Source organism: Heterodontus francisci, chromosome 16 (assembly GCF_036365525.1).
Source record: "Heterodontus francisci isolate sHetFra1 chromosome 16, sHetFra1.hap1, whole genome shotgun sequence".
Taxonomy (NCBI): Eukaryota; Metazoa; Chordata; class Chondrichthyes; order Heterodontiformes; family Heterodontidae; genus Heterodontus; species Heterodontus francisci.
The window spans coordinates 67,663,775-67,678,000 of record NC_090386.1 but is presented as its reverse complement, the minus strand read 5'-3'; the positions used below and the strand labels follow the sequence as shown (position 1 = coordinate 67,678,000).

General features: G+C 40.5%; 1 protein-coding gene across 1 annotated transcript; it reads right to left on the bottom strand.

Annotated features, from left to right (window-relative positions):
* Nucleotides 1-2,931: 2,931 nt before the first annotated feature.
* Nucleotides 2,932-13,629, bottom strand: LOC137378479 (hairy/enhancer-of-split related with YRPW motif protein 1-like). The gene is made up of 5 exons (XM_068048807.1): nt 13,437-13,629; nt 13,210-13,282; nt 13,016-13,099; nt 12,737-12,818; nt 2,932-4,490 (listed from the first exon to the last, which is right to left on the bottom strand). The coding sequence occupies exons 1-5, from the start codon at nt 13,496-13,498 to the stop codon at nt 3,940-3,942; spliced, it is 852 nt and encodes a 283-aa protein (XP_067904908.1). The 5' UTR covers nt 13,499-13,629; the 3' UTR covers nt 2,932-3,939.
* Nucleotides 13,630-14,226: the final 597 nt, after the last annotated feature.

The following is a 14,226-nucleotide window of genomic DNA, read 5'->3' as shown; positions in this document are numbered from 1 at the left end:
CTCTGTGGCTAGTTCAAAAACCCTGGAACAGCCAGATAGCCATGTGACCAGCTGGTCCCACCAGTCCTGACCCCTGTGGATTGCATCACCCCAGCAGGCCTTGGAATGTGCTTCCCCACCCCCTCACTGTCCGGTGATCAACATTCATTGTGTTGACGGTGTCAGGGAATGGCCCTTTGTCTACACAAGCACTGTCTGTTAGTATGCAAATGTTTTTTCCAGCCACGGCTGATCTGTTCAACAAGTCATTTCCTTGCTTCAGCAATAGTTTAAAATCAATGTTCATGACAAAATTAATATGCCTCATTCTTGGCAGGTGGGGGCCAAGCATGATAACTGCACACTGGTCTACAAGGGAGTCATGGGTTATGGGGAACAGGCAGGAAAGTGGATTTAAGGCCACAATCAGATCAGCTATAATGTTATTGAAAGGCAGAGCAGGCTCGAGGGGCTGAATGGCCTATTCCTGCTCCTGTTCCTGATGATCTTATTTCTTATGATCTTATGTGCAGATGCCAGAGTTCACCGTTACTTTTACACAGTAATAATGGTGAGTGCTGACAGCCTCACCATTATTACTACCACAATTCTGGGCCATAAAGTTTACGTTCCTAAACATGTTTAAGAAGGGATTATATGTGTTACCATGCTCTTAAAGGTCTACTGTCAAACTGAAAAATCAAAATATTACAATCACTAAAGAATATTAATCAAATTTAATAAGGCACAGAATATGTAGAATTCTATCAAGAGAATTTTTCCTTAGAAGGAAATGCTTTATAAGCGTTTAAAGACAAGTGGTCAAAAATAACCACATGATAACGTAGGCCACTTCCAGGAATATACCAGTAACAGGCATTTATAAAGTTTGCCCTACAACATGAATATTTTTGTTTGTCAGAGTATAGAACTGTTACTCATATACGTAATATGAATAGAAGTAGGATCCATTGATTAGCAGGTTATTTTTAAACATCTTGCCTTACATCATACATTTTGAACTGATGTCCTTAGACTGAGGTGTGGGCAGTGTAGGTGATTACTGTAGTATATATCTCAAATTACTGATACTGACTTATCTTGATGTATTCATTTAGGATTTATCCACAAACAAGGCCTTTTCAAACCTCCAGATTCACAAAATTCAAACAAGGTTCCCCTGCAACAAAATAAGAAATGTCAGCACAAATAGGATTGAGTTGCCTAGGCTATGAACACCACAATGCTAAGGCTCAAATGGCACCTAGTGGGCTTGTGAGGGAATCCAGTCTCTGAAGTCATCAGTTTTCTACAAAGTTAGAGATCATGCAATAACAGGGACAGTAGCAGCATGGATATGAAATAGCCTGAGTGACAGGAAACAGAATGTAGTTGTGAATGGTTTTTTTTGGACTGGAGGAAGGTATATGGCGGGTTCCGCAGAGGTTGGTGTGAGGACCCATGCTTTTCTTGATATATATTAATGACAGAGACTTGGGTTTACAGGGCACAATTTCAAAATTTGCAAGGTGAACTGTGAGGACAGTGATAAACTTCAAGAGAACATAGACAGGCTGATGGAATGGGGAGACAAATAGCAGATGGAATTTACTGCGAACAAGTGTGAAGTGATTCATTTTGATAAGAAGAACAAGGACAGGTAATATAAAATAAAGGGTACAATTCTAAAAGGGGTGCAGGAGCAGTGGGACCTGGGGTTATATGTGCACAAATCATTGAATGTGTCAGGGCAGGTTGAGAAAGCAGTTAATAAAGCATACGGGATCCTGGGTTTTATAATTAGGGGCATAGAATACAAAAATGAGGAAGTTATGATAAACTGTATAAAATACTGGTTCGGCCTCGACTGGAGTGTTGTGTCCAATTCCAGGCACCACATTTTAGGAAGGGGGAAGGTCGGGAACACAAGGTAAATGATTTGGGTCGGGGAGAGGGCAGGTAATTAATTTTATGGACATTGAGGGGGGTGGGAGAGGGTCAGGATTAATTTATTTCATTTTTTAAAAGTCATTTTTCTTGAAATATTTAAATTAAATGGAAGGGCTCGAAGCCCTTTAAAAATTGCGTCAGCACCTACGTAAAGGCTGCTGACTCCATTGCCAGGGACGGACTGCCCACCCTCTCCATGTCATCGGGGGTGGGAGGGGGGGGGTGCTGGTCCGCCCCGGCCATTTAACTGAGCTGCTGCGTTTAATGTCACAGCAGCTTCGTGACGTGTGGTCCGCGAAGGCGGACTGTCCGCTGCTGATTACTGCAGTGAATGTGTAAAATGAAGCCCATTAACTCTGTTTCTCTCTCCGCTGGTGCTGCCAGTATTTTTGCTTTTATTTCAGTTCCTCATGAACATGGGTCTCATTCAGAGAGGCCACAAGATGGCTGGTGTGGGAAATGGAAGACAAAGGTTGCACTGGTGCAAGAGAGGTGCTTTTCTGAGGTTGAGACTCAGACATGTTGTCTGGTGGAAGCTATACTTTACATCTGGCTATGCTATACCTGGGAGAACCTGATCCTGAGTCTGGGTGCCTGAATTGGGCTTGGGTCCCATTCTCTTAGCACGAATGCTTCTCACCTTGATTAGTGTAAAGGGGATTGATGGAATTTTTTAAACAATTATTTGTAGTCAGGTGTTGTTTGTAAGCCACTTTTAAGAATTTTAAAAACTGGTATTGAAGATATCGCCCATGTACCTCATAGCTGTGCATGAGATATAAAAATTGGAGACACTATTTAGGTACTGCACAATAGCAGTTGTGCTATGAAATCTAATGCAATTTCATTCTGTGGTTTCACAAGAAAATTTTATTTTTTAATTTTTCCTGTGATATCATGGATAGAACTATTCAGTAGTTATTTATCCATACACATACCAAGTATTGAGTACCTTAACCTTAGTTGTTAAAAACACTGAGGGTTAACATTCATCATTAGATACAGTGATAAATAACTTTAATCAATGGACACACTGGGCTTAACATTAATTATTATGTACACTGAAGGTTAGCCTTGCCCAAGAAGGAATGACATTTTCATAGCAAACTCGCTGAAAATAATTTCTGTTACAAGGTTGAGTTTAAATTTCAAAATAGGGGTAGGTCTAGTGACAAACTTGCAGGAAGAAAGTAGAACACTAGAGGGTACCCTTGTTCCAAAACCTGAATAATGGTCAAAAGACTCCTCAACGAAACATTGCATAGTTTGCAATCAGGGTAGCGAAACCCCTGTTGGTATAATGCCAGTTGTATGATATATTCAGCTCCCGCAACACAATAATGTATCATTACACCAGTCCAAGCAATTAGTTTGTGTAATTTTTCATATTTTCTACCTTTTTCTTTGAAGGCAGTATCTCACAAGGTAGTTTCATGGGAACTGGCAACCCTCTGGTACCTCACCCCCATGGTTATTCTTCTGAGTTTGAAAACTGCTGGCTTTTCCCTTTCTTAGTCCAGGGAACACAAGGCCTACTGTAACTCAGCACAGAACAGGAACCAAACCTGGGAACTTGCTGCTTTGTAGTGGTTAGTATTAAATTGCACAGAGCTATTGAACACTCTTAATTGTATCTTCTATCAAACTCTAATAGTTTATGAGTCATCGCTTCATGCAATAAGAAAAGTAAGCCTTTTCCAGTTGTTTGTAGTAATAAATTACATAGAATTGAATCTCATTATTGCAAATTTTCATTATAATAAACGTTTCCCTGCTGTCAGCTAAGGCACTATTATAAGGCAATAAAGTAAGCCACAGATTGATGAGATGATCACATAAGAACTCCTTTCTTCTGCACTATTAGCTTATAATAATGAGGCTTGCCTGGAGCAGAGTTGCAGTTACCATATCATGAAGTATACATAGAATTGTGTGCATAATCCAAACTTTACTGGGATATTTGGAAAGTCTTATCACTTGACCTTCTAAAACAGAAAACACACATTCAAATTAAAAAGCCCCTACTTCTGTAGCCCAGAGGTGTTTTCCACTTTTTACAGCTTGTATTGGAGGTTGGGCTGCAACAGCTGGCAGTAGAGGAAGAGGATCAATGGAAAATGGGAACTGTATGGCTGACAGAGAAGAAACTGGAAACATTGATGACGGTAGATGTGCAGCATTTGTCAGCATGGGAACCACACAACCTATGGGGGACATTTTCTTTAACTGTTCGAGATGGATACTGCTGAGCATTGACTCCTTGTGATGACTCTGTTCTGTAGGAGGAAAGCTGCTTGCGACAGCGTCAGCACTGAAATGAGATAGAGAAGTCAGTGCAGGCTGGTGAGGATATCCTGCACTCAAAAGCTGATGGCTGGTGTCGACAGTTACAACTTCTCTCTGTGATGCACATGTATTTAAATGTGACACAAGGCGAGCCTTCAAAGGATCAGAATGGTCTAGTCCCTCAGTCATACTGAGATATCTGGCAACTTCAGATAAGCATTCCTGAAATCCCAGGATCTGGTAATCTGTGGCAAATGCTGGAATCTCAAAATAACCTATTAATTCAAAACAGTAAAATTAGAAACTGTGCAAAATATATTGCTGCAATAAAACAAAATACAGTGTGGCAATATTCTAACTTTGAAATGAACTAAAAGGCAGGATGCTTTAAAACTACAACTGTCAATGACAAATTGCTATAAGTCATTTGGTAGTACAGAACTTGAGTATTGCTGAAAACAGAGACATTTTGTTGAAGCTTTTCGTCTTACACTCATCAGGACAATTCGCAAGAATACCAATGTAAGTGACGCAACAAATTTATACTGTATGAGAACAGAGTGCTAATTGGTAGAGGCAAGGGGCAGCCATTCGCTGGTTCATTCCTCAGGGCAATGCCTTGACCAATCAGAGCCAAGCTGCCTGATTTAAATTTCAAACAAAGCTTTGCAGTTAACTGTCAGTAACCATAAATTGGTACATTCTCCATGGCAATGCCTCTACCAATCAGAGTCCATTTGCCAACCAATTAGCGCTCTCTTCTCATTCAGTATAAATGTGTTGGTATTACATTGGTATTCTTGCAATTTGTCCTGATGAGTGCAAGACGAAAAGCTTTGACAAAATGCCTTGGTTTCAGCAATACATAAATTACTATACTGCACTCTACCACTGGATCCACAGATTTATGTAAAGAACAATGCAGATCAATCCCAGGTGTCTAATGAGTAGCTGCACTATAATTATCCTCAGTGCGTCAAATTGCAAAGTGGTGAAATCAGCCATACAATCACCCCAGCTGGCAGTGGGTTTCTGTGGATAACGATTGAATGCTTGGCCATAATGTTCAGTGGCGACTAAATAGCTGCGGATGCTCACTGTCAACATTCACACATAAACAGCAAGTGAAGTACCGTTGGGCGACTGGCATCTGTGGAACTGTACCTCAACAAGGGAAACGCATATCTGAGGTAATTTTGTGACTTCTCAGAAAGGAGCCACACCCAAATTTCCATTATATTTTGCTAATGATCAAACTATAAAGTCAGAAAACTGCCCTACTATAAACTACCTTGGAAATCAATGAGTCATATTCACGGCCTGCGTGGTTTTCATGTACATTATGAACAAGAGATAGAGACCAAACCATAAAAATGAAGCAGAGAAGGATTAGAGTCCAATGCTGAAGTGAGAAATGAGCACAGCCTAAGGCTATTAGGGAGAGGACACCAAGATTCAAAGCTGAACAGGAGGAGGAGAAAGAATTCAGTGGAACTAGAGGTCAGAGGTAGTGGGGAGAGAACATAAAGCCTGGAGTAGGGAGAAGAAAAATCTGCACAGAAGCTGGGAGAGGGAGGGGCACAGTACTGGAACTCAGGGAGGATTAACCACATACTGAGCAGGAACGATATTAGCAAGGCTGAGACAGAATGAAGAAAAGGCTATTGAGAAGCAGTCAAGGGTGGAGGCAAGCACAGAGAATGGGGAAACTGCCATGACAACTATATCCCATATAATTGTTCAGTCATTGGAATCTGATTGGTAGTTTTCTGACCAATACGAAAGCTGATTAGTGATAATACAGATATTTGTCCATTTCAGAACCAATAGCGATGTATGTATACTATAATATATATATATAAAAAACTCCACACACATAAAAACAGATACATTTCTAAATAAATAAATTTCTAAAGAAAGCGGGAACAGGTTACTGAGTTTGGAGGATTGGCCATGATCAAATTGAATGGCGGAGCAGGCTTGAAGGGCCGAATGGCCTGCTCCTGCTCCCATCTTTCTGTTTCTATGTTCTACGTTTCTATACGCATTCATTTTTTTTGTTTTTGCTCTCACTCCTTGACAGGAAGCTCCAGCAAAAATATGAAAGCTTTATTTCCTGCTTGTTAAACTCGACAATGAATTTGGCTACAGCTCATCATGAACAGCATGTGCGTCCCATAGAAATCACAGCTCACAAGGAGGCTATTCACTCCATTATGTCTCTATCAGTATTAACTCTTCAACTGGAGCTATCTAATCTAACCCCATCTCCCTGCCCTTCTCCCATATTCTTTTCTTCTTTTCCTTTTTAAATACTTATCGGATTCCCTCTTAAATTACATTATAGTTTCATCCTCAATTACCACTTCTGGTAAAGCATTCCATGTTCTAGTGCCACGCTATGTGAAACCATTTCTTCTAACTTTACTTTTCATTTTCTAATGATAATCCTAAATCTAAGACATCTTGTTACAGATTTGCCAAGCAATGGAAATAATCTTTCCCTATTTATTTTGCATAATTCTGCAAAGATCTATTAGATCCCATAAAGTCCTTTTTCATAATTATACCCTCTCATTCTGGGTATCATTCTAGCAAATGTTTGGTGTACCCTTTCCATAGATACAATGGGATGCTGCATTCTGGTCATGTGCTGTAAAATGTGCAACAAGCTGAAAGGCATGCTTATAATGAGTTTATAGAAGAAAAACTAATTTCTTAGTACTTCAACTGTACATACAATTTGTTTACATGAGCCACAAGAGATTCCACTCCATCCTGTGCCCAAGTTCTGCTATGTTAATAAAATTTGCATTGAAATAAACCTTACCATGCCAAAATATCTCAAAGCTCTTCACAGACAAATTAGATTTGAAGCTACAATGACTATTTTGAACAAGCAACCTCCCACAAACAACAATGAGATGAATGGCCAGTTAATCTGTTTTTTGGTGAAATTGGTTAAGGAAGGAATGTTGGCCAGCAGCCTGGGAAAATTTTCTGTTCTTCTTCGAATAGTGCTGTGGAATCTTTAATGTCTACCAGAACCAACAGAACAGGCAGATGGGATCTCAGTTAAACATCGCATCCATATCATGATGCTACAATGCACACAATACAATGGCAGCACGTTAAAGTCACTTCATTACACTGGCATCTTTGGCTGCTTAATACAAACTGCAAGCTTTGAAGTACTACTGTTATCACACCAAGTCAATGTTTAGACCAATGCAAAACCTAAATCAACTTAAGCCAGTCCAGATAAACCTAAAGATAAAGCTTATATTTTAGGTAGTAATGTAAAGGATATGCCAGAATCAAAAACAACATATGATAAATATCTCCTTAAGTGAGTTGTGACTGCAAACATGCATTTTCTACAACAGGTCACTGGATAATAATCAGGATTCTTCTGCTCTGTAGTTCAGGGGTACTGCAGTCATTTTTAACAACTATCCAGCAAATTCTGCATTGACCTAGTACCATTCGCGCCACGAGTGCCAGGCAATGACCATCTCCAACAAGGGAGAATCTAACCATCTCCCTTGGCAATCAATGGCATTACGATCGTTGAATCCGCCCACTATCAACAATCTGGGGGTTACCATTGACCAGAAACTGAACATGAGTAGCCATGTAAATACCGTGGCTACATGAGCAGGAGAGAGGCTAGGAATCCTGCAGCGAGTAACTCAACTCCTGACTCCCCAAAGCCTGTCCACCATCTACAAGGCACAAGTCAGGAGAGTGATGGAATACTTTCCACTTGCCTGGATGGGTGTAGCTCCAACAACACACAAGAAGCTCAACACTATTCCAGGACAAAGCAGCCCACTTGATTGGCACCCCATCCACAACATTCACTCCCTCCACCACCGACGCACAATGGCAGCAGGGTGTACCATCTGCAAGATGCACAGCAGCTACGCACCATGGCTCCTAGGACAGCACCTTCCAAACCTGCAACTTCTACCACCTAGAAGGACAAGGGCAGCAGATGCATGGGAACATCACCACCTGCAAGTCCCCCTCCAAGCCACACTCCAACCTGACTTGAAACTATATCGCCGTTCCTTCACGGTCGCTGGGTCAAAATCCTGGAACTCCCTTCCTAACAGCACTGTAAGTGTACCTACCCGACATGGACTGCAGCAGTTCAAGAAGGCAGATCACCACCACCTTCTCAAAGGCAATTAGTGATGGGCAATAAATGCTGGCCTAGCCAGCAATGCCCACATCCCAGGAACAAAAAAAACAGGGATTGAGCATGTGGCATTAATGTCTATTTTAACATTTCATTCTTTTTAACAGAAATGTAGTTCCCAAATTAGCATAAAATAAATACTAATGGCACCTTTTAGGGTTCAATAGTAAACTATAGTTTAAATGGCCTGGAAAGCAGTCTCATTCATGTCTGCAATAAATAAATTATTTACAACAATAAGCTTCAATTATAATCAATACAGTATATATAAAAACACCAGTAGTTAATGGTTAGTCATTCACACCAGATAAATTGAGCAATTTTTTAAAAATTCACTATCTGAAGATCATAATCATCTCCACTGAATTAGCTGGCCACTCGAACAAATGGGCATAGCAGCAGTATGCTAACTTGGCGGTGTTAATACACTTGTAAATGATTAAGAAAATAAAATGTTATGGTCCAAGATAGATATACTTACAAGTAGTTTTATTATGTTTCTTGCTTGTACATTATATTAATGGGAATTACATGCAAACTGCTCATTTAACTGCCAACTTGTAACCACAGAAATGATAATCAAATGGTTATGACTGTGTTCTTTAATGGATTTTGGCTCTTACTTTGCATTAGTACTGCAGCTACCAGTCTCAAACTACTGACCTAAGATCGTAGCTACAATATCGATTCCAACATGGCAGTACTTTACTTGTACAGCCTATTTCCAAGTACATTTCTTCTTCTTAGAGGTATACACAGAACTCCCTCCCAGGCCTGGAATTCCCTCTACATTTGTGCACAGATGCATAGTTACTGCCTGTAATCTGGGTGCAAACAAATTACTCATTTTTTTTTTTATTTGATCATAGGATGTAGGAATTGCTGCAAAGACAGCTTTTCTTGCCCATCCCTAATTGCCCTTGAGAAGGTGTTGGAGAACAAGGAGCCACCTTCTTGAACTGCTGCAGTCCATGTGATGCAAGTACACCCACAGTGCTGTTAGGTAGGGAGTTCCAGAATTTTGACCCAGCAACAGTGAATGAATGACAATATAGTTCCAAGTCAGGATGGTACGCGACTTGGATGGGAATTTGCAGGTGATGCTGTTCCCAAGCATCTCCTGCCCTTGGCCTTCTAGAGGTCACAGATTCAGAAGGTGCTGTTGAAGCAGCCTTGATGAGTTGCTGCAGCACATCTTGTAAATGGTACACACTGTTGCCACTGTGTGCCCGTGATGGAGGGAATGAATGTTTAAGGTAGTGGATGGGGTGCTGAACAAGCGGGCTGTTCTGTCCTGGATGGTGTCGAGATTCTTGAGTGTTGTTGGAGCTATACTCATCAAGGCAAGTGGAGAGTATTCCATCACACTCCTGACTTGTGCCTTGTAGACAGGCTTTGGGGAGTCAGGAGGTGAGTTACTCACCACAGAATTCGCAATCTCTGACCTGCTGTTTAGCCACAGTATTTATATGGCTGGTCCAGTTAAGTTTCTGGTCAACAGTAACCCACAGGATGTTGATGGCAGGGGATTCAGCGATGGTAATGCAGTTGAATGTCAAGGGGAGGTTGTTAGACTCTCACATGCTTAACAGATTGCGGAATTTTGGGTGGTAAGTGAATTACGCACGTAACTACAATACGGCAAGTCTCGTTGATCTTTGCTGTCCATCCATCAAATCCTGTGCCCGAATGAATCAACACCCGCAAAACTGGTAAAGCTCCCGACTGTCAAATGTGACTATCCTCCAATTGCGCTTGTTTTCGAGGGCCGGGGATGGGGGGGGGGGCTCTCAACACTATGACCAAATTTTCAAGTGCAACAAGAAACAACTTTTTGAATACTTAAAATGTTTTTAGCGTCACAGATCTCTATATTTTCTGTTTTTTAAATGCATTTTTATGGTGGAAGTACAAGCCATATTAAAAATTGAAAAGCTGAAAATTCGTAAACATACTGTGCCTGAAGTGCATGAAAGATGGTTAAATGAGTCAAAAATTCCATTTCAAGACTCAAAGTAACAATATATTGATGTGGGTTCAGTCTTTTCTTGGGCCCTAATTGTTTATGCTGATTTATGCCCATTTTAAGTTTCGGCATATTCTAAGGAGATTGGGAACATACTTGTATATAATTTGGCATTGGCAAAATGAGTGCAACATTGGGTACATTTTTGGGTCTAACTTCGGCGTTCTCTCAAGGGACTAAGGGTTTAAAAACTGTGGAAAGGAATACTCACACTCTCTGAAACTTGCATTCAGCTCTAGGGAAATTTAAAAAGTGCCCAGGTTGTTCCAGGTTTAACACCACACAGGAGTTCTGCTTCATACAGTGTGAAACCCAAGCAGTGTGGGATTTGCCTTCCCCTGGATATTTCAAACCAGTGGGCCCTGAAGTCTGATTGGGCCATACCTCCAGATTGTCATTTTGCAAGACAAGGGCTCAGATTCTGGGGTCAGCGGCAAAACAACGCCGCTCGCCAATGACCTCAAAAGAGCTGTCCAAAAAAATTCCAGCACTCTGGCGTGGACTTGCCTTTTCAGTCTGAATCTGGCACCAAATCAAGGGGATCGCCAGGCATCCAGCAACAGGGATGTCATTAAGCGGGGTGAGCAGCCAATCACATTGAAATATTCTCATAGACAGCAAACCAGGAAATAAAATGTACTGACTTTTTCATGTTTAATTAAAATTTCACAGACAGCCAAATAAATGATTGAGAGATGCACACGGGATTAAGGGAAATGCTGAAATATCAAACACAATTTTAAAAAATTACTTTACAAATGTGAATTTTAGCATTATGGAGAAATTTGACAATCCACAAATATAAATTATTAGTTTTCTAGGGCCAGTGAAGATGTTCAGCAGTAATTACGAACTTAGTCCCTGTTAAAAACCCAGTTACACCTCATTCAACAAGGTGCCACAGTGAGATTAATAGCAGAAAAGAGCAAGTTCTTGTCAGTTCAGTGATTTCTAATTGATTGCAGTCTGGGGGTAACACTGTAACAGCACATCCTATGGGAAACCATAGAAGCAATGACAACTTCTGATTTCTGCATTTAACTGTGCATGTGCAGACTCCAGAAGTTGCTGTCAGTTTCAGATGAGTAAGTCATAGAATGGTTACAGCACAGAAGGAGGCCATTTGGTCCGTTGTGTCTGTGCTGGTAAAGATGATAGTTTCACTGTCATTATAACCGCAACATTTGGGCCAAGTTTCTGGCATGAAGCTTCACTGCAAGTTGCAAAATTAGGGCTCCATGTTTGCAGTCCTCGGTCCACTAACTGCACTTGCTGCCATAAAGACTTCACTCATTTCTGGAGCAAAGCATTACAAAATAACTTCCATATTACAATCTTAACCATTATGCAAATTAAACTTCAATTTCAATTTACTGTCCATACAGAAATGCATTTTGGGTATATTGCTCATTCATTAATATATTACATATGAATAATAAAAAAACATTACTCTATCAGAAAAAGTCTAACTTGATTAAAATATATATGTTAAAAACTAATTCCAGTACATTAAAATAATCAATGAGTCCCATCATGAGTGCATATCCTCATCCATTCATCAAGCTCCTGTTAAAAGTTCTTCTAGAGAAAGGCACAGACGAGTTCAAGAACCTATTTGTCCTACATCTAAGGAATTGTAGACTTTTCCCTGAATGCATAAAACCAGTAATACTGAGACAAGGGGCGATTCTCACTGCTCATAACACTCTTTACTTTCGTCAAAATTCTTTGACAGCAGATTTTGTCAAAACAGATCTGCTCATCAAATACCCTTCCTGCCTGGTTCATCAATATCTGCACCCTTAAGGAATCTCCATTCCTAAGACAGTATTAGCAGAGACATCCAAAAAGGATAGCACTCTCAACTACAGCCATATAGAAGAGTTTCATGATTGTGGGATCTACTCGATTTTAACTTTCTGAGGTAATTGTGTATGTCCCTTAGCCACCACATCTCTGCACCCCCCCCCCCCCCCCCCAAAATTCGACTTATCATCTACTTTGATACCTAGATACATGTAGCTGGTGACAATTTCAATATCCACATCATGAATCTTCACAGGAACAACATCATTAACTGGCTTTTTCCTAAAATCTATAACTAGTTCTTTCATCTTGTTTTTGTTCAATTTAAGAATTTTGTCATCGCACCATTTTACGAAACTCTCCACCATGATATTAAAGTTGCAGTATAAACATATTTTTGGATACTATGATAACTGGGGTTGGATCCTGTATTCACCTTTAAGGAACTAACTTCCTTGCTCAAAAAGACTCAACGTTATGCTCACCTTTTTCGCTACTTGTATGTAGGATTTTTAAATGATCAACTGTCATCTGCAGTATTTCAGCTTTTTCCAGTTTTGTTGATCCCTGCAAAGTGAGTGAACATATCGTGGCTATTAGACCAGACAACCAATGTACCCACATTACCCTGTGCAATTGTTTCTTTTCCCTTTAGCGTTTCCTCAGATTATTTTATTTTCCAACAACCAGTAACAAAATGGGCACCGAATGTTAAAGCTATCAGTGTATCCTGTTTAGACCTGTACAGTACAGTTAAGTCCTACTTGTTTCTCGCAGGCACTGGGAACCAGACGGCGAAGTTCCAACAGACTGTTGTTAATCCGATCCCTACGACGTTTCTCAACGACCTGTAATTAAACGAAGGGCCAACTTTAGACAATTTTACAAAAACTTATATTCCCGCTTGTGCGACCAGAGCGCGAAAGAAAATGTTTTGCAGCAAAAAATGTAAACGTACTCCTCGTCTTTTCTTTCTTGCCTGGTTCTGGGAGAAAGAGGATGGCAACACAGACTTCGAGTCCTTCATATTCCTATTTAAAGTAAGATTGACATTGGTATTTCCCTTCAGTGATTGTTAAATAACGCAATCATTTTAATCAAGATCCGCCACTAACTAGGAGGTTATCTCATGAACTATAAGCAACCTTAATTACAATTCGGGGAATGAATTAATTCACGATTTACCCATTTGCTTCTTCAACATCCAGTTCGCTGTCGGAGGAGCTGAATTCCAAAGATCTCTTCATAGTTTAACAGCTCGCCTTCTTGTCGAAAGCCCTTCTGCTCCGATGGACGTGTCGGCTAAAGTGCAGTTAGAAACGCAGGCGGCTTTCCCACGGTATCAGTTTATCAGCTCGACAGCAGCTCTCAGCCCTCCTGAGACCACTTTGATTGACAGCTCGCCCGGGTCCAGGGTTATGTCTCACTCATCGCTGGTTGGCCGTTGTTCTGGCGATCACTGATGACTCGAAATAATCGCTCTCGATACAAGATGGGCACAGTGCTGATTCGTTAACTCTGTTTCTCATTCCACTGATGCTGCCAGACCTGCTGAGTATTTCCAGCACTTTCTGTTTTTGTTTCAGATTTCCAGCATCCTGAGTATTTTGCTTTTGTAGGAATCCGACCTGGGCCCTTTGTGGTCAGACACACACTGCCTTTAGCAACTTAACCATTGGGGGAGCACAATTGGGATCTTTAATAAACTTATTGCTGAGCCCTGCTATCTTCTTCCACTTTCACATCCAATAGAGTAGACCTCTATTCATATTTTAATCCTCAGTTAGACACTACTGTATAAATGTATACATATTTGTTAATGTAGCAATGCCAGCAGTGGATGAGGCACTGAACCAAGCAGAAATAATTCTAGAAATCCAATGAATTCTTAAAACCTGTTGCAGCAATCTGACACGCAACACAAAAGAGACCAACAGCCCAAATCAATGCAAGGATTTTGTTTAAAATCTTATTC